This window comes from Dama dama, chromosome 5, assembly GCF_033118175.1.
Source record: "Dama dama isolate Ldn47 chromosome 5, ASM3311817v1, whole genome shotgun sequence".
In the NCBI taxonomy this organism is placed as follows: Eukaryota; Metazoa; Chordata; class Mammalia; order Artiodactyla; family Cervidae; genus Dama; species Dama dama.
The window spans coordinates 31,773,240-31,797,907 of NC_083685.1; the positions used below are offsets into that span (position 1 = coordinate 31,773,240).

At 38.1% G+C, this 24,668-nt stretch overlaps 1 protein-coding gene and 1 pseudogene across 1 annotated transcript in view; both read left to right on the top strand.

Moving 5' to 3' along the window:
* Positions 1–24,668, top strand: part of RXFP1 (relaxin family peptide receptor 1) — a 90,063-nt gene that overhangs the window by 52,645 nt on the left and 12,750 nt on the right. Inside the window, exons 10-16 of the mRNA XM_061140705.1 lie at positions 8,677–8,748; positions 9,816–9,887; positions 14,912–14,983; positions 18,344–18,415; positions 19,385–19,456; positions 21,274–21,503; positions 23,620–24,030. Coding sequence (XP_060996688.1) covers positions 8,677–8,748; positions 9,816–9,887; positions 14,912–14,983; positions 18,344–18,415; positions 19,385–19,456; positions 21,274–21,503; positions 23,620–24,030 — 1,001 coding nt within the window. The remainder of the gene's footprint in view (positions 1–8,676; positions 8,749–9,815; positions 9,888–14,911; positions 14,984–18,343; positions 18,416–19,384; positions 19,457–21,273; positions 21,504–23,619; positions 24,031–24,668) is intronic.
* LOC133057935 (ribosomal oxygenase 2-like) lies at positions 2,043–4,225 on the top strand (annotated as a pseudogene).

The following is a 24,668-nucleotide window of genomic DNA, read 5'->3' on the forward strand; positions in this document are numbered from 1 at the left end:
ATTCTAAGGCATGACCAGGAGAGATAGGACATCTACAGTATCTCGCCTTTAGCAGAGCACAGAGTGAAGAGTTGATGGCCATAAAGCAGGTACAAAGAAAACTGCTAAAACTGTAATAAACCTGTAAAGGTTAAGCGTGGGATAGTGTAACCCTTTGGAATAGCTGTGAACCCCAGACTCAAAGGAGTCAGCTAATCCTAACATGCTCTTTTCCTCTGGACTCCACCAACTCACAGCAAAGCTAGGAGTGATTAAAAAAACTAGACAGTCTTCTTTGGTGGCCCACAGGCACAAACCCCTCCTTCTTCCTGAGACGCTTCCCTCTTAGGAAGCAAAATCTTTATGATCCCACTGTGTGAGTGTGCTTAGTCATGTCCAACTCTGCAACCCCATGGACTGTAGCCCACCAGGCTCCTCTCTTCATGGAATTTCCCAGGCAAGAATACTAGAGTGAGTTGCCATTTTTTCCTCCAGGGGATTTTTCAAAACCAGGGATCAAACCCGCAGTTCTTGCACCTTCTGCATTGGCAGGCAAGTTCTTTACCACTGAGCCACCTGGGAACCCAAAAGGGTGGTAGAAGCCAAAGCTCTCTACTCCAGCAACATGAGCAGATAAGCCTCTCCAGCCCAGGATCCTGTACTGTTACAAAGTGGGCAGGAGCTTCTGGGTCATGATGGACAGCAATGCTGAGAAAGCCCAGTCCTCAAAAAGAGTAAGAAGAACAATCTTTGTCACATTATAAAGCAATCAACAGACCCAGACCTAGAGATAACTCGGATGTTACAGCTACCTAACAAGGAAATTAAAATACTCATAATTGGGACCTCCCCAGCAGTACCGTGGTTGAGACTTCCCCTTTCAATGCAAGGGATGCAGATTTGATTCCTGGTTGGGGAACTTAGATCCAACATGCCTCATAGCCAAAAAAAAACAAAACATAAAGCAGACTCAGTGTTGTGATAAATTCCACAAAGACTTTAAAAATGGTCCACATCAAAAAATATTTCTTAAAAAACTTATGATTAATCAGTTAATTGATTTATTAGAAAAAATAGGCAACATACATGCACATATGGAAAATGTCTGCAAAAAAGATGGAAGCTTTAAAGAGAATCAGAGAATTACTTCAACAGGCTTAGCAGCAGGCTGAACACAGCTGAGCAAAGAATCAATCACCTTGAAGATAGATCAATAGAAAGCTTTCATTTGAATTAAAAAGAAAAAAAAAAAAAACCATGAAATACAGAGCCAAGAATCCAAAAGTTGCAGGATAATATAAAATTGCCCAAAACTGCATTAAAGGGTCACAAAAAAAGAAGAGAGGAAAAACAAGACATCATCAAACAATACTTGGGTCTGTTCTCCAGACATATAGCAAGGTCAATCTACTGATACCAGAGGTGGTCAAGGAAAAGACAGCATTTATTGCAGGTATCAAGCAAGGAGAACAGACAGTTCACGCTCAAAAGACCCAAACTCCCTGATGACTTTCAAGGAAGGGTTTTTAAAGGCAAGATGAGGGATAATATTGCAGGGTGCATGATCAACTGAGGTTCAATTCTCTGATTGGTTGATGGTGAGGCAGCAAGGTGGTGTTTCAGGAATCTCAATCATCAACTTTCTGGTTCCTGTCAGTCTAGGAACTACATGCTGGTGGTCAGCAGTTAACTTCCTCCACCTGATGGGGGTGACTATCCTCAAAACAACTCAAGGAATTGGCTCAGGATGTTATCTACAGCCCTGGAGGAGGAACTTAATGTCCTTGACTTTGTTTTGTGGCTAACAGTCTTGCTTGACTGTTTTCCTTTGTTTCTGCATTTTCTCACTTCTCTGATTAAATTCATTTCTTGGAATTCGAGAAAGAGGATAAAACTTTTCTAGAAACAAGAGGCAAATCAGGAGACACAGGGTCCTGCTCAATTTTAAAGAAATATCTAAAAAGATAATGACCAAGAATTTTCTAAAATAACAGAATGAACCCAAAAAATCTAAGGACCTCAGAGGAAAAAATGAACAGCAGTAAAAGGAAAAAACTTGATAAATGATAATCAAGCTGCTGAAAACCAAAGATAAAGGAAAAGAGCTTGTGGCAACCAGAGGAAAAAGAGATAACACAGTGCTGCTAAATGAAGATAAGAAATGCAGCAGTAATTTTTTTAAAAGCTGGAGGGGCTGTGTTAACCCTGGAGGGAAAAAGCCTTTTGAACAAGGACTATCACCAGGGATAAAGAGAGGCATCACAAAATGACAAAGGGCTCAATTCAGGAAGAAGACGCAATAACTTAAAAGGGAAGGCAGTTTCAAAATGAATAAAGCGAAACCATAAAACTGCTAAGAAAAATAGCTAGGTGTCAAAACATGTCATTTAAAACTAAGAAATCTACCAGTATGTGGATATTTGATATTCCTAAGATGAACATTAATAAATAGCATATAATTGATCAAAATCCTATGGTGAGAGACAGAAGGAAAGACAGGAAGACAATATATACTAATTTCATCATTTCTAATAATAGGAATTGCTAAGTACTAGTGTTACTCTCTAAAAAGAAGAAGATAGTGTGTATTGGATAAAATTATAAAGGTAACCAGTACAATATACAAAGTTTTTAAATATTAGAAGAAATAAAAATTTTAAGCCATTTGTTCAAAGATTTTTTTTTTTTTAATTAGTTGGAGGCTAATTACTTCACAACATTTCAGTGGGTTTTGTTATATATTGACATGAATCAACCATGGAATTACAAAGATTTTTTTAACCTACAAAAACAATATAGGGAGGCTGCCCTCAACAGGGCTTGAGTCTGGTTTGCATTTCCTCACTGCCTTGTCTCGAGGAAAGAGAAGCCTGCAGGGGATGGGAAGGAAAAGGGGACTGTTCCTAAGCAGGCGAAGGTGGAGGCAGCCGGTGGGCCTTCCCCTTTCAACTCTGACAGCCCCTGTGGCCTCTTTGAAAGTTTAACCTCACCCATCAAATCCGAGACTTTTTTCAAGGAATTCCGGGAGCAGAAGCCCCTTCTCATCCAGAGAGATGACCTTGAACTTCCTGTTCACGCTCTCAGATCTGAAGAGTCTGTGCAGCCAAGGTATGTACTATGGAAGATTCGAAAATGTCTACAGGTGTGTCCGTGGGAAGAAGAAGGTTTTAAATCAAGAGGGCAAAGTGCACTTTCTTCAGCTGAGAAAAGATTTTGATCAGAAAGGTGCAACAGTTCCATTTCACTAGCCTCGGAGAATTAAGGATGAGCTCTAGAAGGTCCAGCAGAAGCTGGAGTGCTACTTCGGCTCCAATGTGTAGATAACCCCCCTCGGGGCGTCCGGGCCTGCCGCCCCACTACGATGACGTCGAGGTTTTCATCCTTGGCTGGAGGGAAAGAAACACCGGCACCTGTACCAACTCACGGTGCCCGCCGCGGGCCCGGGAGTGAAGCGCGGAGGGCGAGGACAGGAGTTCAGGCTGAAGCCGGCAGACCTGCGCTTTCGCAGAGGGACCATCCAGCAAGCGGACACGCCCGAGGGGCTGGCCCACTCCACGCACGTGACCATTCCCCACCTCCGGAGCAGTTCGTGGGGAGATTTCCTTTAGGACACCATTCTGGGGCTCGTGTTTGGGGCTTTGATACCACAAAGGCAGACGGGCATCCGCCGGCGGCTGCTCCCGCAGGTGGAAATCACAGCTGTTGCAACAAAAAGATAAGGTGGCTTTCTGAGGATGCTTGCAGACCAGCTAGAGGGCATCAAAGAACTGCCTTCAGCAGACATGAGGAAGGATGTTGCCATGAATGGATTCTCTCCTTACTATATGGGAGATGGGGCAGAGCTTTTCAACACCAGATGGACAGTTACCAAGGTTGGACAACACAGTGAGACTGCAGTTTAGAGACCACATTGTCCTCACCGTAGGACCCGGTCAAGATCCATCTGATGAAACTGGAGAAAAGATGGTTTACTCTATCATTCCTGAAAGAACAGGTGAGAGACACACATGATGGGAAATGAGGAAACAGAGTCTCATGGACTTTGCTTTCCTTTATCACATATGGATGCATTGAAGCAAATTTGGAACAGTTCAGCCAGTTCTGTCAAGGGTAGCTTACTGCAGATGAGGAAAAGCAAAAGCAAAACCTCCTATTATCCTTCTGCACAGAATGTCAAATCCAGGCAGTCTGGTCCTTTCACTGCTTTTTAATATTAATATGTGTATATAAAATAGTAGACACTTGATTCTGCCAAGATTTGTGTACTAAGAAGTCCCTGCTGCTTTGAGCCAAGGACACAATGAATGTAACTTTTCTTACTTGTGTATCTAATAAGATGAGACATAGCTTTTACAGGTGATCAGTTGGCCATATGTACTAACAGATACATAAAAGAAAGAACAGCAAATTACTAAATGTCCCAGAGGTGACAAAAACCATACTTCAACAAGTTTATTTAATCCAGTGTGGGAGAAAACATGCAGCTCCAATAATTGTATTATTTAAATTATATATATATATAAAATAATATTTTTAAATAGCAGGAGAAGGTCAGATATATTAGCCTTGTCAATGAACATAAATGGCCTAAAATAACCTACTAAAAAGAAAAAAAGATTTTCAAGTTGGCTCGCAAAGCAAAACCTAACTCAACACTATTTACAAAAAAAATGCAACTGTAACTAAGTGATTAAGAAAGATTAAAAATAAAAGACTGCTCCAAAGTATGCCATGTAAATGCAAACCAAAAAAAAATAAACATTTTTTTTCTAAATAGTAGAATTCTGGCCAATTTGGATTAAGCAGTACAAAGAAGGACATATAAATGCTGTAGTGTGGGACTTCGCTGGTGGTCCAGTGGTTAAGAATCTCAATTCAGGGGACTCGGGTTTGGTCCCTGATCAGGGAACTAAGATCCCACATGCTGTGGAACAACTAAGCCTTCACATCTCAGCCAGAGAGTCTGTGCACTGCAAGGAAAGATCTTGTATGGTGCAATGAAGATCCCACATGCCACAACCAAGATCCTACACATCCAAAGGAATAAATAACTCTTTTTAAAATAATAAAAAATAAATGCAATTTCCAATATAAGATATTATATTAGGAGTATATATGCACCAAATAGATGCATCTAACCACCAAAACAAAAGAAAAATAAACATATATATTTGGTAAGAGATAAGAATCAGCCTTTTTCGTTCCATGAAAGATCAAGTAAAACCAAAAAACGATAGGCAGACCTAAATAACATTGTCAATGAGTTAACTGATTGGCACATATCAAACTGCCAAGTCCCTTCTCAAAAACAGAACTGATTTGTTTGGAGTGGCAGTGTACCCAGCTGAAATATTATTTTCCCAGACTTCCCTGCTCCAGACAGAGTCACATGACTAGGCTCTAACTAATGAGGAGAAAGAAGTATCAGGTGGAACTTCTGAAAAACCCCCTTGTAGAAAAACAGGCAGACCCTTCCTTTCTTTTCTTATCCAGAAAAGATGAATATGATGGCTTGAGCTTTAGAATCTTCTTGGACTATGAAAACAAGGGCATATGAACGATGAATATGAAAGATCTTGGGTTTCTAACAACTTGGTAAAATTACCAGTCTAGCCTTGGACTACATAACCCTCGATTTTTTTTAAAAAATCCTTGTGATATTATGCTATCATAGTTGGTTCTCTGTTCTATGTGCATGCCTGTGAGAGTGCTTGTTCAGTCACTAAGTTGTATCCAACTCTTTGTAACCTCATGGGCCTCCCTGTCCATAGGATTTTCCAGGCAAGAAGAGTGGTTGGGAAGGGTTGCCATTTCCTTCTGCAGGGGATCTTCCCAACCCAGGGAATCTAACCTGCATCTCCTGTGTCTCCTCCATTGGCAGGCAGGTTCTTTACCACTGAGCCACCTGGGAAGCCCTCTGATCTATGTAAGCTGCACTTAATCCTAATAGATATAAACTTGAAAGTGAAAAAAGGCTGAAAAACAGTCCAAAATTGACCATATATTTTAGGACATGTTCAGTTGCTCACTCATGTCCAACTCTTTGTGACCCCGTGGACTGCAGCAGGCTAGGCTTCCCTTTCCTTCACTATCTCCTGGAGTTTGCAAATTCACAAACCAAACTCAGAAAACATAGGATTAGCCTAAAACAAGAGGAGGGTCATTACACACTGGGTGTAGGAGACCAGGTACCCATACAGGTAAATTACAGATGTTGGGCAGAAAGGCAAAGGATTTTCCTGCCTTCATTGCCTAGATTTTCTCTGTGAAAGAGCCAGAAGTGTTTAAAAGGCAGGTAAGGAAGTAGAGGTAGAGGAGATTTGCAATTTACAATGCCACTAGGGGATGAGAGAGGGAGCTGAGCAGGAAAGATTATTTTTGTTTTCTGTTATTGTACTTCAGGTCCAAGAACCAAATTTTCATTTTCAACCAGTCCTGCTATATATAAAGGGAAAAATTAAGTGGTTAGAAATCAGAGCCTCATTAAGTTGGAAAAGTGATCCAGGAATTAAGTAAGCAAAACACCCCCTTGAGTCACTTAGAGCGTGGGGCCCTGGCACAAGCAGCAGATTTGTATACCTGATCCCTGAATATCAGGAACTAATACCTCTAATTTTAGGAAGAAATCCAAAGCAAATTCACAAATAAAGATTGAAATAAACTCAACATTGAATGTAACAATTTAATCAAAATTCCCTAGTTTATACCTCTTCTGACTTTTACAAATTAGTAAATTAGTATGAATGTTAAATGAAATATTTTTGCTACTATAATAGAAAAAAAAAGTTACAAGTGTAGCTAGCAAGAAAAGAACATCAACTCTCCTAAAGATATTTTGTGAGGTTCAAGAGAGAGTCACCCCCTTGGTGGTAGATTCATGGTAACAGCAACAAAAACAGGAAAAAGAAATGAACAGTTTTTGTCACTGACAGCCTATGTAATGGAAGGCCGAAAGCCTTGGCCAAACCTAATGACCCAATATATGTGTTTCATTTCCAATTTAATAAAATAATAGAAGTTTGTCTTTAAAAAGGTAATCTAGGATCAAAATTTAAAATTTTAATACAATATTCCATATAATACAGAAATCCTGTCTATAGAATTCTTATGGTATGTTACAGTATATGCCCTTGCTAAATCACTATAACAATAAAAAGCTTAGTCTCTGTACACCATGGGCTGTGAGCTTAAATTTGAAATGCTTTGTGTCCTTCAACCAGTAAATTTGATTTTGCAATATAATGCCAAAAAGAAAAACCCTATGCCTGACTTCAAATATGTCTCTCTGACTTGCTCTTCTCTGTGATAAATACATGCTTTCGTCCCATTGACTTGATTTCTAGAACCCTTACATGCTGGCCTTCTAGGTTTTTCAGATAGACTTTGATTTGTCTGCATCTGTTTTTAATGCAGTGTCAAAATAAAACTGACTATCCCAGATACAGCCTTGCCAGCAGAATAAAGGCACATCTATCAATGCTCATGATTTTAGTAGCTGTGTCACACTTCAGCTCATGTATTTTAGTCCCAATTGTTCCTGAATGGCTCTCCATGGTTTGGTGACCAGTCAGCAAAGTGTTGGGGTAAAATGAATAGATTTAAGAGCCAGCATCTATTTCTGAAAGTGTATTCCTGAGCTCAGCTTACTCTGTTCCACAAACTTCCACCATAAGCCTAATGATAGATAAAAGACAATAGAAGAATACCTTCATGATAACTCTGAAGTAGGGATAATAAAACATCTATTTGACCAGTTTTGATGTTCAGACCAGACTCCTGTTGGTGACCTAGCATCACACAGCAAGGGAGCTCAAATCAGGTCTGTACACAGCGTCCTGAATTGGGAGTGGACAGGCAAAGGCAGTTGTGGGTTTCCCTCTGCACTGGCCTATGTGGCCATACACTAAAACAAGAAAGGGTGTTCTCAGTGGTAAAAGGCTATTGAGAAGTTTTTCTGGGGAATGTTTAGGCAAAGGAAGTAGAGGTTAAACTTTATTTTGGCAGTGACAACTTCTGCAACAATAGTAGGATCTTCTGAGCAAGTAGAAGCACACCACTTAGAGAAATGTCATGGGGACCTCTGGACCTCTGGACAGATGTTTAACATGGATCACTGTTTGGTATCTGTTTATATAGTTGGTGGGGCTTCCTGGTGGTTCAGTGGTAAAGAATCTGCCTGCAATTCAGGAGCCTCAGAAGACACAGGTTCGATCCCTGGGTTGGGAAGATCCCCTGGAGGAGGGCATGGCAACCCACACCAGTATTGTTGCCTGGAGAATCCTATGGACAGAGGAGCCTGACGGAATACAATCCATAGGGTCGCAAAGAGTCAGACATGCCTGAAGTGACTTAGCTTGCATGCTAAGTTCTGGTATTTACCACAACATAAGTATTTCATGTGATTTTTTCATTCTCTTCACATTAGTTAGGATAGCATATGTATCCATATGAATACCTGATACAGATGCCACTCAAAGCATTTTTACTATTAACACAGAACAAAAGAAACATTTTATATATAAATATATTATTTTAGCTGTTAGGTAGGTGGCTACATTTACATTATATGAGAATTTGTATGAAATAACAGTATATGGGTGGAAAGATATTTTATGAGAAAACTTAAATAATTCTTAACCAATTTATTTCTGTTTGTGATTAAAATTTAGCTTTGTCACTTTTATTTTTATATTTCAGGGATTTTGAAGGCAACCATATCCATAATTTAAGAAATTTGACTTTTATTTCCTGCAGTAATTTAACTGTTTTGTAAGTAATGTTTTGTCCTTTTGAAGTAATGTTTTATCTCTTTACAAACAAAATGAATCATTTATGTGAACAGAATCTGGCATACACATGCACAGTAATTATAGCAAATGTCCCCTCTCAGTATGAAGTTTTTTGAAATGGAAGCACAATGGCAAAATTGCTGAAGTTCAAAGCAGGTGTAACCACAGATTCACAATGTATCAGTACATGAATCATCACAGTGGTACTATCTTACATGAGACCTACTTTTCTCAAACTTAAGTAATACCCAATTTAGTGGAAAAAAATTCTCATAAACCACCTAAAATCTGTCCTTGGATGGCAGTTTGAGAAATACCAAGATCAAGTCCTACTCTATGAGAATTATTACTGCAAAGGTTGTGGGAAAAAATTAATTATAATTTTTTTTCAAAAGTTGCAGAATGTTCACATCTGTGAGGATATGATTGTGACACCCACCAGGATAAACCTTAGAATGTTATCAAATATAATTTCTCCTATGCCGCTCTGTCTTATTTTAAATCCATGTGGCTAGCTCATAACACCAGATCAGTGCAGAAATGAACTGTCAGGCCTTACAGTCTGATTCAGCATTGCAAATCAGAGATCTTCTGAGTTGGTCCAGCTTAGAGTAGACATCTTCCAGCACCTCCACTTTAAATCACAGCAACTACCTAATGTGCACGAGTGCTATTGTGGTGTTGGGTGTGGGGGTATATTTTGTTAGACAGACATACCACGAAGACTGCACAGGCCACTTTACCAGTTGTGCTGATACTCAGACTGTATTCTCAGGGGTCGAGATTTTTCACTCTTATCCCTGTGGAGCTCTTCCCTAAAACACTTTAAAATGTGAGCACTATTTTACTTTTATCACCATTAAAAGATTTGGGAAATTTAAGATTAAAATGAGCTTGGATAGTTTATCATACTATTTCAACGTATCTTGATATGGAAATGCATTATACATAATTATCTTTGTTTTTGCAGGTTGTTAATCTCCTCTCCAATAACTCACTGTAAGTTACCTCCAGAAGCTACAACATCTTTTTTCTGTTTACTTTCAGGGTAATGAGGAAAAACAAAATTAATCACCTTAGTGAAAATACGTTTGCACCTCTCCAGAAACTAGATGAATTGTAAGTTTGATTACACATATATTTTGTAAGTTTGATGACACATATAGCACTATTTCTGTATACCCCGAGCCACGGGTATTTCAGGAATTCTGAAAGCTTAGCAAATATGTGTTAAAGGAAACTATAAAATGAATACTTGAAGAAAGTGAAGTAAAGGAAACAGCTGTGGAGGTGAATAGTCAGGGGAAATTAATAAATAAATTATATCCTACATCAATTTAACCCACTGCTAGAGACGGATAGCAAATTTATCAAGTTTTTTAAAGAGTGAGGATTCAGAGATCAGGAGATAAAAAGACATCACTTTGCTAGTTCTGAAACCAAAGGATAATCTTGGATCTATAAGATTAGACACTGCCAGGGATAACAACATCCAAACCTGTAATAATGGTCAAGAGAGCAGCTTGAGACAGCTATTTATAACATCCCTTTTTAAGATCAATGACACAGTTCCAAAAGACAGTAAAGCAAGTCTCTGATTAATCAAAGCCTGTGGTCAAGCCACATAGTAGTTGATTCTCCAAATAAAATATACTTAAGACAGTGGAGGAAGCACATGCTCTTCAGACAGTTTTTATTTTTTTTATGGCTTAATTTCTTCAATTGGCGTTTTGTTAAAGTCTGGGCTAGCCACTAGTTTGACTTTTTGTTTTCTGAAAAGAATTTGGAGAGTGAACAGAACTACATGTTTTGACAATTAGCTGGGCAGAACTTGGATTCATTAAAACTTTTCCATAAGAATATAACTAAAATGTTGCTCAGGACACCTTGCCTGCATACTAAGACAAGTGGAGAAAACATACATGCCACAGGCAAAAACATCCCTCGGAAAACAATCCAGCATTCTGCTCCAAAACTTCAGTAAACAAGCAATTGAAGCCCCAACATTTTTTCCATAACCATGGGCTTGAAACATTTTTTGGTAGACAGTACCAATCATTCACAAAACACACAAGAAAATCTCGATAGGTATCAGAACCAAACATCTGCTGTAATGACTCCTGGTGTCTGACAAATGAATATACCATCAGCATATAGGAAATTGTTTTATTCTCAACAGCGGGGAGCAGTACATGCAGGTGACTCAAAAGGTATTATCTAGCCATTAAAATACAAGTTAGTCAAGGGATCCATAATTTTCCTTGTTTTATCATACTTGCAACTCCAATCTGAATACCAAAAGGCAGTTTCTCCAAATTCTAACTTGCACGGTGGCCCTAAGGTATGGGTGCAAGAAAGAATTAAGTCAGGAGAAATTAACAAATAAAATACATCCTACACTGCTCTAACCCACTGCTAGAGAGGGACAGCAAATTTATCTTTAAGAAACCATTGTTAAAAAAAAAAAAAGAAACGAAACCAGTGGTGAGCATGGGGCAGGACAACTGAGTCCTCAGTCAGTGCTAATCCAGGTTCAGAGGTAAAAGAAAGAGCTACAAAGGGGCAGAGAGGGTCCCCACACCAAAAATTAGTCCTACCTAAACCCTGTCAAATCCCATGCCTGAAAAATCAGATTTACAAGGATGAAAATGGCATGTTTTCTAAGAGATAATGGTTTTAAATGGATGAACATGGAGTGTTAGTTGCTCAATCTTTTCTGACTCTTTCTGACCCCATGGACTGTAGCCCATCAGGCTCCTCTATCCATGGAATTCTCCAGGCAAGAATCCTGGAGTGGGTTGCTATTCCCACCTCCAGGGAATCTTCCCAACAGAGGGATCAAACCCATGTCTCCTGCATTGCAGGCAGATTCTTTACTATCTGAGTCACCAGGAAGGTCCCTTACATGGATGGGTCCAGACCTAAAATGAGTGACTCTCCTTTTGAAAGAAGGTTGGACTATGCTCTGTGCCCCTTCTAGCTTGATCCCACTGACAGAATTTATGAGCGCAAAATTAGCAACAGTCAGATTCACTTCTCAGGGTAGAGTTTAAACAGTTCTGGTGAGACTTCCCTGGTGATCCAGTGGTTAAGACTCAGAGCCTCCACTGCAGAAGGTATGAGTTCCATCCCTAGTCAGGAACTAAGATCCCACATGCCCCACTGTGTAGCCAAAAAAATTTTTTTAATTTAAATAGTGGCGGAAACTTTGCTACATGCTTGTTGTTGTTACTTGTGTTTTTTTAGTTTTCTTTTAATAAGATTTATGTATGTGTTGACTGTGGTGGCTCTTCTTTGCTCCATGGGCTTTCTCAAGTTGTAGCAAGTGGGGACTGCTCTCTAGCTACTGCATCCAGGCTTCTTATTGTTGCGGCTTCTCTTGTGGAGCACTGGCTCTAGACGTGTGGGCTTCAGTAGTTGCGGCTCTTGGGCTCTAGAGCACAGGCTTCAGGAGTTGTGGTACACGAATTTAGCTGCTCCGAGGCATGTGGGATCCTCCTGGACCAGGGATCAAACTTCTATGCCCTGCATTGCAAGACGGGTTCTTAACCACTGAAACACCAAGGAAGCCCTAATCTATGCTTTTAAAGCAACTACTCAAGGTGACAATGTGTTTGCTGAGCCCATTCAGAAATAGACCTCAAGTCCAGTTAAGTTTAGACCAACTTTCCTAAAACGAAACAGAAAATGTTCTTTGTTCTTGTCACTTAGGATCTAAGCCAAATGGTCCCCATTACGTGAATGATGATGAAAGAAATATTTGTCAGAATTTGCTTTAGTAGCCAAAGTCAGCACTCTCACCAGAAATGGCTGAACATGGTAATTTGAGATTTAATATTCTAGTGGACTCTTCTAAATCTGTTTTTCACATTGCCTCACTAGCATGATCAATATTTTACTTGGCTTCCCGTACAAGGAACTGGAATCATCCTGCCCGTTTTACTTAAATATGAAAACAGATCTTCAGTCTATTAATAGTCTGCCAGTAGGGATGGAAAGAGTAGCTAGTCCAAAACTAAGCTATATGCTGGGAAACCCAGATCTTGCCCTGAAAGAGCTCACATCCTTCAGAAGAGAATGTAGGGACAGGAAAAGTTTTAATATGATGCTGTAAGTGCTGTCTGTGAGAATGCCTAACTCTCCCAGTCATGAAAGAAGGACATGTGAAAAGAATCTTTTTTAAAAGTATAGTTGGGCTTCCCAGGTGGTCCAGTGGTTAAGAATCAACCTTCCTATGCAGGGGATACAGGTTCAATCCCTGGTCCAGGAAGATCCCACATGCCGAGGAGAAACTAAGTCCATTGTCCACAACTACTGAACCAGTGCTCCAGAGCCCATGAGCCACAACTGCTGGAGCTGGTACACCTAGAGCTCATGTTCTGCAGCAAGAGAAGCCACCGCAATGAGGAGCCTGAGCACTTCAACTAGAGAGTAGCCCCCACCATCATCACAGCTAGAGAAAGCCTGTGCTCAGCAACCAAGACCCAGCACAGCCCAAAAAAAAGTCTGGTTGATTTACAGCATTGTGTTAGGTTCAAGCGTACAGCAAAATGATTCGGTTTTGCATATCCATTCTTCTTCAGGTTCTCTCCCATTATAGGTTATTACAAGATATTGAGTATAGTTCCCTCTGCTATACAGTAATTCCTTGATTTTTTTCCTGAGCAGAATCTTAAAGGTGTTCACCTGAAGGACCAGAAGTAAAGCGTTTTCCAGGTAGAAGGAAGCAAGCACCCATGCAAAAACCTGGAGGTTGGAATACTGAGGTGCATTCAGGTCCTGGTGAAAGCCAATTTAACTGAGCAGAAAGTGGTAGGAAACTAAGCTGGACTGTACAAAATATTTAAAGACTTTTTTCTATCACACTAAGCAGTTTTGATTTTATCTATTATGCAGCAGTGAGTGATTGAAGAATTTTTAAAAGGGGATGAAATTTTTGAAAGATTCCTTTGGTTATCAAATCAAAGAATCTATCCACATAGACAACTCACCCATAAATATGTAAATAATAAAAACAGTCTCAAGGATCAGATTACAGTTTGAAAACAACATTTACAGCAAAGATATTTATCATTTTGATTATATTACTTGTTTTTAGTTTTAAAACTCAATCTAAAACTGCCTTGCCCTTTCAGATTCAATAATCTAACATTTGATTTATAAGCACTCCAATTTACATAGCAACTAGACCTACATCCTTATCTCTCCCTGTGGTAACTAACATGACTTGAGGATAGATAGCGAAAGTGGTTAGACTTTCTCTTAGTTTCTCGTGATGACATTGGAGAAATCAAGCCTATCTTGCTTAGAAGAATTCTAGGCCTTTCTCATGAGAGTTGCCACTGTCAAAGCTACCATAAGAGCTGGTACTGTCCAAAGTCTTCTCACAGCTAAGCTACAGTCACACCACGGTGGGCAGCCCAACCTCTATACATATATGAAGTATCCTTCTCCAGGAGTATATAAGACCTGGTGTATATCAGCTATGGAAGAAACTGGAATCTGAAATAATACACTTCTAGTTAAAAACCATAATCAACTGAAACAAAAGAAACAAAAGAAAAAATTAAGTCTCCAAACCATATTTCTACTTTAGCACAGAAGGAAGGAAAGAAGAATGGATGGGAGGGAAAGAGGGAGGTGGCAGAGGGGAAAAAAAGAAAAGAAGATGGCACAGTATTAATTAAATTAGAAAACTGGATCTATTAGAACCAGATCAGATACCATCAAGCATTGTCTCTGAATGAGGAATAAAATTAGGAAATATTTTTCTTTTACCATTTCATTCCCTTTTTAAAGTTTTGACTTCTATTAATTTCTTGGTGGCTCAGTCAGTAAATAATCAGCCTGCAGTGCAGGTGGCCTGGGTTCCATCCCTTGGTCGGGAAGATCCCCTGGATAAGGAAATGGCAACCCACTTTGGCACTCATGCCTGGAAAATCCCATGGACAGAGGAGCTTGGAGGGCTACAGCCCACGGCATTGCAAGAGTCAGACACAATTTAGCAACTAAACACCACCACCAATTAGTACAACTCACTAATAGCATTGTTTGAAAGTTGTATAATGGTTTTCTAATAAACCACAGAACTATGGATAAAGTCTTAAGAAAATAACATGACATGTTTGCAATTATTTCCCTAGGGATTTAGGAAGCAATAAAATTGAAAATCTTTCTCCACATATCTTTAAGGATCTGAAGGAGCTCTCACAACTGTAAGATTGATATGAATTTTTATCTTTATTTTTAATTTATTTTCTAAAATTGCCATTAAAATACACATCAGTATGTGTGTTTACCATTTTAACCATTTTTAAGTGTACAGTTCAGTGGTATCAAGTTCATTCACACTGTTGTGTAACCATCACCACCATCCATTTCTGGAACTTTTCCTGCTTTCCAAACTGAAGCTCCATACCTATTAAACACTAACTCCCCATCGACACCCCTCCCCAACTGGCTTCTATCACTGTTTGGTCTCTATGAATTTGGCATCTCTAGGTATCTCATATAGGTAGAATCATACATACCTTGTTATTTTACAGCTGGCTTATTTCACTTAGCCTAATGTCTTCAAGTTTTATCCATGCTGTAGCATGTGTCAGAATTTCTGAATATTATCACCCATATTAGCAGTCCATTGTGTGTAAGTACCACATTGTATTTATCCATTTTTCCATTGATGGACACTTGAGTTGTTTCCACCTTTTAGCTGTTATGAGTAGGGCTGCTGTGAACATGGGTGTGTAAATATCAGTTAAAGAACTTGCTTTCAATTCTTTGGGGGTGTATAGCCCCAGAAATAGTATTACTGGATCATATGGTAACTCTATTTTTAATTTTTTGAGGAAACATCATACTCTTTTCTATAGTAACTGCAACTATTTTACATTCTCACTAACAGTGCACAAAGATTCTAATTTCTTCACATTTTCAACAGCACTTGTAATTTTGTATTTTTTTAATAATAGCCAACCTAATGGATGTGACATGGTATTTCATTGTGGTTTTGATTTGCATTTCTCTAATGATTAATGATGTTGGGCATCTTTTCATGTGCTTATCGATCATTTGCACATCTTCTTTGGAAAATGTCTACTCAGGTCCTTTACTCATTTTTAAATTGGGTTGTTTGGTTTTTCATTGTTAAGCTGTGCATGCATGCTGAGTCACTTCAGTTGTGTCCTACTCTTTGTGACCTTATGGACTGCAGTGCACCAGGCCTGTCTGTCCATGGGATTCTCTAGGCAAGAATACTGGAGTGGGTTGCCATGCCCTCCAGGGATCTTCCTGACCCAGAGTTCAAACCTACGTCTCTTATGTCTCCTGCATTGGCAGGTGGGTTCTTTACCACTGGGAACCCCTGTTAAGTTGTAGAATCATATATATTTTAGATAGTAAATAATTTCAGATATATGATTTACAAATACATGCTCCTATTCTGTAGGTTGCCTTTTCACTCTGTTGATAGTGTTTTCTGATGCACAGAAGTTTTAGATTTAGATGTACTCCAATTCTTATATTTTTTTCTATTGTTACCTATGCTTTTGGTATCACGGTATACAAGAAATCACTGCCTAATCCAGTGTCATGAAGTTTTTCTCTTATGATTTCTTCTAAGAGTTTTATAGTTTAGCTTTTATATTTAGGACTTAGATCCATTTTGAGTTAATTTTGTACATTGTGAAAGCTAAGGGTTTAAGCTCTTTCTTTTTTTTTTTGCATGTGGACATCCATCTGGTTTTCCCAGAACCATTTGTTAAGAAGATTGTCCTCTCCCCATTGAACGGTCTTGGCATGTGTTAACCATCCATACAAAAGTTTGTTCCTGGGCTCTCCATTCTATTCCATCATCCTATACAACTGTCTTTACTCCAGCACCACACTATTACTGATTACTGTAGCTTTGTAGTAAGTTTTGAGTCAGAAAGTAAGACCTCCAATTTTGTCCTTCTTTTTCAAGGCTTATTCAGGTTCCCCTGAGGTTCCAAACAAATTTTAAGATGGATTTTTCTATTTATTCAGAAAAACCATCACTGGGATCTTGATAGAGATTATACTGAATCTCTTGATTGCTTTGGGTAGTATTGCCATCTTAATGATTTTAAATCTTCTAGTCCCAAAGCACAGAATGTCTTTCCATTTATCGGTGTCTAATTTCTTTCAACAATATTTTGTTTTCACGGTGCAAGCCCTTTACCTTTATTCAGTTTATTGGGATTTTTTGGCTTCACTGGGTCTTCATTGCTACACAAGCTTTCTCTGATTATGGCAAGTGGAGGCTACTCTTCATTGCAGTATGGAGGCTTCTCATTTTGGTAGCTTCTCTTGTGGCTCGGTAGTTGTGGTGGGTGGGCTTAGTTGTTCTGTGGCATGTGGGATCATCCTGAATCTGGGATCAAATCCATGTTCCCTACATTGGCAAGCAGATTCCCAACCTCTGGACTACCAGGGAAGCCTCTCTTCAGTTTATTCCTAAGTATTCTTCTGATGCTGTTGTAAATTGAATTGTTTTCTTAATTCTCTTTCTGGATTGCTCAGGGTTGATGTATAGAAATGCATTTGATTATTCATCATTGTCTGATTATTGTGCATTCATTCAGTATTTAGCAATTTGGTTGAATTTGTTTATTAGTTCTGACAGTTGTGTGTGTGTTTGTGTGTGTGTGTGTGTATGAAATCTTTAAGGTTTTATACACATAAAATGGACTTCCCTGCCAAAAATAAAAATAAAAAATGGGCTTCCCTGGTGGCTCAGATGATAAAGAATCTGCCTGCAATGCAGAAGACCCGGGTTTTACCCCTGGGTCAAAAAGATCCCCTGGAGAAGGAAGTGGCTACCCACTCCAGTATTCTTGCCTGGAGAATTCCACATCCATAGAATGGCAGGCTACAGTCCATGGGATCACAAAGAGTCTGACATGACTGAGTGACTAACAGTTTCACTTTTCACACATGAAATAATGTCATCTGTAAACAGAGATAATTTTACTTTTCACTTCCCAGTTTGGATGCCTTTTATTTTATTTTATTTCTTGCCTAATCCCTCTGATAGGTCTTCTAGCACTATCTTCATCTCTTTTTCCTAGCCATAAAGCCATTTAGTTTTCACTTCATGCCTCATAACTTGCTAACACAATATGCCACTATTCGATATGATTTATTGTAAAACGTATTCAATGTGGTTTCATTCATTCAAATTTTGACTAAATGAGATTCTTTTTCTTTTACTTAAATCAACACCTGATGATAGGCAAAACCTGAAGTGGTGTGGCTTCCCTTTGGGAAACCTGCAAGTTCCCTGGTGGGACCATCCGGGACCACCCCACCTTCATGATCATGTGGTCTCAGCTCTCTCTCTGTCAGTAAGACACTTAGAGCCTCACATGGTTCTAAGAGTTCTATCTCCATTAATCCGTTTGAATGTCTAAGGAGCCCTATGGTACAAGTGCCATTGATGTACTTTTTTGCTAACATTTACAAGTAACCCTCTGTCAACAGATATACTTCCTCTTTACTCAAATCCTTTCTAGAAATGACCAATTGCTGCTCTTTTTTTTTTTTTATTGAAACAGGAATCTTTCCTATAACCCAATCCAGACAATTCAAGCCAACCAATTTGATAATCTTGTCAAACTCAAATCTCTGTAAGTATACACCTATGGGGATAGTTTTATGATACATTTTTTATTTATATACTAATAGCTAATACATTCTATAAAATAAGATTAATAGAGTCTTAAATCAGAAGCTTTATTCCCAGGATGTAACTTAAACTGTACAGAAACCATATGAGTACTTGCTGAGCTATAAACAAACAGATGGCTATTAGTTTAATCTTTCATATTTATGAGCTAAAAATTAGATAATTCTATAATCACCAGGAACTTATATTGGATCGTTTGTTTTGATACTCTGAAGGCATCTATGCATATTTATTCCTTCATTAGCACTGGGGGTATCTAAGAGTTTATTATAACTATTGTTATCCCAAGATAGAATGCTCTAGATTATATAAATCTTTACTTGCAGCACACATGCACAAACACACCTACATAAATTATATTAGGATCTATGAATTGCCTTAAGAAGGTGTGCTTCAGTTCTTTTACGTGTTCCCTCGGTAAAATGTCCTTTTATTAGAAAAAAATTATTAAAAAATTATTAGAAAAATTTCAAGAATGTAAAATGCCCCTCTCTGCTATTGCAATATCATCAAAAGGCAATGTTTATTCATTTATTTCACAATATTTGTTGAATAGTTACTATGAAAAAAGCATCATGCCACAATCTATTAGAAGCCAAAAACTGAAATAGGAAAGATATAGAATCAATATAAGTATTTATATTGTGTATAAATAGCAGAATAAAAAAAGCATTGGGGGGAAAAAGGGTTATTATGAGATCACATGAAATCATGTGTGTGAAACTTTGAAAATACTATAGAACTTAAAAAATCTTTCATGCAATGAAAGGAACTGGGAAAGTGTCTAGGGAAGGCTAAGTATGAATGTTTAATTCAGAATAAGTGTTAAATAATTGTGTATTAAACTGTCCTTCACAAAAATTCATTATACCCTGCATAACATATGTTTTTTGATAATTTGATATTTTAGCAGCCTAGATGGAATTGAAATTTCAAATATCCAACAAAGGATGTTTAGATCTCTCATGAATCTCTCTTACATGTAAGCAGATATTTTTCTTGTTCTTCACCTTGATTTTAATTGTTTAGGTTTCCACCTGTATTGTGCTAATACCCCCATATGCGTGCATCCAATTTATTAACATTTCCTACTGACTAATTTGCCTAAACAATAACTAACTTTTAAAGCATAGATATAGGGTAAGGTGATTTTTAGTTGTCCATGATTTGGTTTGAGAGAATGAAAGGAGATTTGTTTGGGTGTCAGACAACAGGAGTGTAGAGGGAACCCACTGAGGCTTGTAAGCTCTAAGGACCTCTCGTGACACTCACATATATTCATGTTTGTCCACTGAGCTAGCAACTGGTGCACCTGGCATAAATGCGACCAGATGAAGAAGTAGGAAGTCACATAAATAACATAGAACAATTATAAATAATTCATGTAAATGGAGGAAGGAAGAGAGAAAGTCTCCTCAGTGAAAATTGCCCACAGTGTCAGGGCATGATGGAGCAAGGGTGTATGGATAAAGTGGCAAGCTTTGAAAAATCTTTTATTCAAACATCATGTCTCATCATGCCATCATTACATGCCTTAGAAACATTTTGTTTAGTTGAATGTAATATATAGCAGTATATATATGTATATATATACGCACACACACACAATATTAGAGTGATCTCCATGCCAAGGTTATTAATTCTCAATAATTTAGAAAGTGTCATGGCAGCCACCACCACTCTACAATCTTGCTTGTATTTTAAATCTAACAGAGGACACTGATTTTTTTCCCATAATTCCTTGGACAGCAAAGTTTCCTTGGTTATGCACAATATAAAGCACTCTGAATAAATTGAGCAAACAGAGTTTAGTGAAAGAAAATGATGTAACTCATAAAACCCAAGAAACAACTCAAGGACTTGACTTGAATAGAGCAGATCCTGGGATCCAGGCAGCAAGAGTTAAACAACAGGACTATAGACTGTAATTGTCAAGTTTTTATCTTACATTACTACAACTGTTTATACTATAAAGATCATTTATACTTTTTGCCAGAGAACATGGCTTTAGGGGCAAATGGATCTAATTGGAATACTAAATTTCTGCACTTAGTAGAAAGTTCCCTAGCAGATAATTTGCCTCCATTAAAGATTCATCTCCTCATATGGTCATAGCAACACCAACCTCATTAAGCTGATTTAAGAAGTCATTCCTGATTTGAGAAGTTATACTTAGTAGATGCTCAATAAATGGTGTGGGTGTTGGTAGTACACAGTAGTAATTACTGATTATCCAGGTGGTGTCTTTTATTAACAAGGGAGGTCTCTTTACTGATGAAAGAATTCACTCAACAAATATTTATCAAACACCTCATCATGTACCAAAATCCAGTGTGAGAATAAACATGTTAGCAAGTAGTTACAGATCATACAACTTCTATAATAGAAAAGCCATAGAAGCAGAGAGGAAAAAGCCTTTAACTCCCTTCCTCCAGGTCTGAAAAAGTAAAATCAATTGCGGCAACACAGGAGTTATGTACCAAGCACTGAAAATCCAGTAACAGTTTCCTTTGGTGGATTATCTTGATCACATGACAGCTGATTTACATTCTAAAATATGTCTAATGCTTGTCTGTTCATTCTGCCCATTTACTGCTCTCACCCACACATTCTTTTATAGTAAAATCAATTTAATAAGAATTAAACTTAAGTTTCTTAATAAAACTTTAGTGTCCCTAATGTTTTATTCCTCTGAGACCGATATTGTTTTCTTTTTATAGAGGAAATGGAGAAAATAGATATTAAGGTAGAGTGACACCTTAGTTTAAAGTCTTATTTTCCCTTCTCTTTGCACAACAGCTATTTTAAGAGATTTCAGTACTGTGGCTATGCACCGCATGTTCGCATCTGTAAACCAAATACTGACGGACTCTCATCTTTAGAGGATCTCTTGGCGAGCATTATTCAGAGAGTGTTCGTCTGGGTTGTGTCTGCAGTCACGTGCTTTGGAAACATCTTCGTCATCTGTATGCGACCTTGTATCAGATCTGAGAACAAGCTGCATGCCATGTCAATCATTTCTCTCTGCTGTGAGTATTTCCTGGCTGAAGAGGAATTACAAGTTTTGAAATATATTAAAGTGTTACTATTAGAAAATAAGTAACCAGAGTACTAGAATCATGGGATGTTAAAAATTCCTCCCCTTTGCTTAGATGTTTTCTAAGCACTCAATGAAATGCTACAGGAAAATAAAGTGATAAAATTTTTAAAGTAAGAAAACTCAGTCACCTTACACAGATTAATGAAGCACTCATTCATTAATTTTGTCGTATAAGGAAGCTTTTGTTTATTTGCTTTCTTCTCTAAAGGTATAATATTTTGTGAGTTAGTCGCTCAGTTGTGTGTGTGACTCTTTGTGACCTCATGGACTGTAGCCACCAGTCTCCTCTGTCTATAGGATTCTCCAGGCAAGCATACTGGAGTGGGTTGCCATTTCCTTCTCTGGGGGATCTTCCTGACCCAGGAATAGAACCCGGGTCCCCTGAATTATAGGTAGATTCTCTACCAGCTGAGCCACCAGGGAAGCCGGTGTAGTATTTTATGAAAACGTGTAAAATTTTTTTACTGTGAATAACCTTGAAACCTTTCATCATCACATTTTCATGCCCAGAGCTCTGTTTATTTTTTGTGTGTGCATCCAGTTCATAGACACTGAATTCAGACATTATTGTTCTTCTGGTCTCTGAGCTTCTAACATCTTTTCCATTCATAATTTGAAATATTTAAATAAGAAAGTGTTTTAAGTAGTATTAAATTTTTTAAGTTGTTGAAACATGATTGCAAGGTAGTATGTTAAATGAAGAATATAAAAAAAAGAAATAAAAGCAAGAAACTAGTTTTCCGGTTGCTTATAATCTGGGTCAAGTGGCCTATAATTCACCCATACACCCTCAAGCAAACATCCATCTACATGGTGTTCTATTTTTATGAGTTTTCTGTGCTATGTCTTACCCCTACACGCATTCAAAGTCTAAGGCTGAACTGTTTTTTCATTGCAAATTGCCTAAGAAACAGAACTTAGAAATTGTTTACTTGGGGAACTTCCCTGGTGGCTTAGACGGTAAAGCATCTACCCACAATGCAGAGACCTGGGTTCAATCCCTAGGTCAGGAAGATCCCCTGGAGAAGGAAATGGCAACCCACTCCAGTACTCTTGCCTGGAAAATCCCATGAATGGAGGAGCCTGGTAGGCTACAGTCCATGGGGTCGCAAAGAGTCGGACACGACTGAGCAACTTCACTTTTTTCACTTTTTTTTTTCGTATTGTTAGCTACAAAATTTTGAGTTCACTCAATTTCCCTGGTAAAGGCTAGAATAGAACCTCAGTGTTTAAAGATTAAGGCTAGCCTTGTGATTTATACCGTGATGTGACTTTAGGATCATTGGGTAGAATGCTTGCATGGTCAAAAAAATTTAAAAAAAAAACCCTCTCTTTATGATATGCAATATTTACTTAAAAAAGAAAATACACCAAGAAATATATCACATGAACAGCTGATTGGAGGAGTCTGAAAAGAGACAGAGAAAGATGTTAACACAGGAAGAAAGAATCAGAACAGTTTTGCTTAGACCACCTCTGGATAAGGCATTTAAGCCCCTTAAAATTATGCTAACTACAGAGCACTTCATAATTATTCCTATCTTCTAAATTATAGACCTCAAAATTCATAGTCATTACTCTATCATAGCAGGCTCTGAAATACTTTCTCTGGGATTTTGAATGACTTAACTTCTTAAACTGGGAGAATTTCAGTGGAAGAAATGAACCAAATTATAATACCCCTGTCTTGTCTGTAATTGAATGCAAAACATAGTTGCATTTTACTCATTTATTCAGCATTTCTAGGTGATGGGACTAGGAAGGAAAACAAAACAGACAAGACCCCTGCTCTTATAGACCTCTGTGTTAGATAAAAGCAGAGACATGCTTACATATTTAGCTGCAGAGGATGCTGTAAGCATGGTTATCAGAGAGAGATGATGAAATGATCCTCACCCATAAATGAATTCTTAGAATACATCTTACATCCCCCCAAGATAGACACTTGTCTGTTTGGGGCTAATGTTAAAAATATTACTGTTTAATGATAATTCCATTTCACCTAATAATTTCTCTGCATTTGTTGAATTTACTGATTCCTGCAGGTGCTGACTGCTTGATGGGAATCTATTTATTTGTGATTGGAGCCTTTGACCTGAAGTTTCGAGGAGAATACAATAAACATGCGCAGCTGTGGATGGAGAGCATTCATTGTCAGCTTCTGGGGTCCCTGGCCATTCTGTCCACAGAAGTATCTGTATTACTTTTAACATTTCTGACACTGGAAAAATATATCTGCATTGTGTATCCTTTTAGATGTTTAAGACCTGGAAAATGCAGAACCATTACAGTTTTGATTCTCATTTGGATTATTGGGGTTATTGTGGCTTTCATTCCACTGAGCAATAAGGAATTTTTCAAAAACTACTATGGCACCAATGGAGTATGTTTCCCTCTTCATTCAGAAGACGCAGAAAGTACTGGAGCCCAGATTTATTCAGTGGCAATTTTTCTTGGTAAGAAATTCTGTATTAAAAGCCTTTTCAAGGACTTGGCAGTCCAGTGGTTAAGATTTCCCTTTCCAATATAGAGGGTGCAGCTTCAATCCCTGGTCAGAGGGACTTCCCTGGTGGTCCAGTGGTTAAGAATCTGCTTTGCAATTCAGGAGATGTGGGTTTGATCCCTGGCATGGGAACTAAGATCTCACATGTTGTGTGGTACCATCAAAAAATGAAAAAAAAAAAAGAACAACAAAATCAATCCCTGGTCAGGGAACTAAGATCCCACATGTCTTTCAACAACAACAAAAAAAAAAAACAGAAAAAAATATTGTAGCAGATTCAAGACTTAAAATGAGTATTTTTTAAAAGCCCCTTTATTTAAATGCTAAAATAAGTCACAATGTAAATCTCATTATGCCTTTTAACATTTACATTTTAATTTCAGATCTTCTAACCAGAATGGACGCTGGGGGTGGATTTTACCAAAACTCCCTAAAGGGAATTTTTTTTCTAAATTACCACTTTGTCATATTAATTCACATATGATACACTTTAATAAAAGACATTAAACACTTGCATTTCGTGCATTCACCCTAATAATACTAAGCAAAATATATTTCAACTCTTTGTGTTTATAATGTGAATAGATTCAA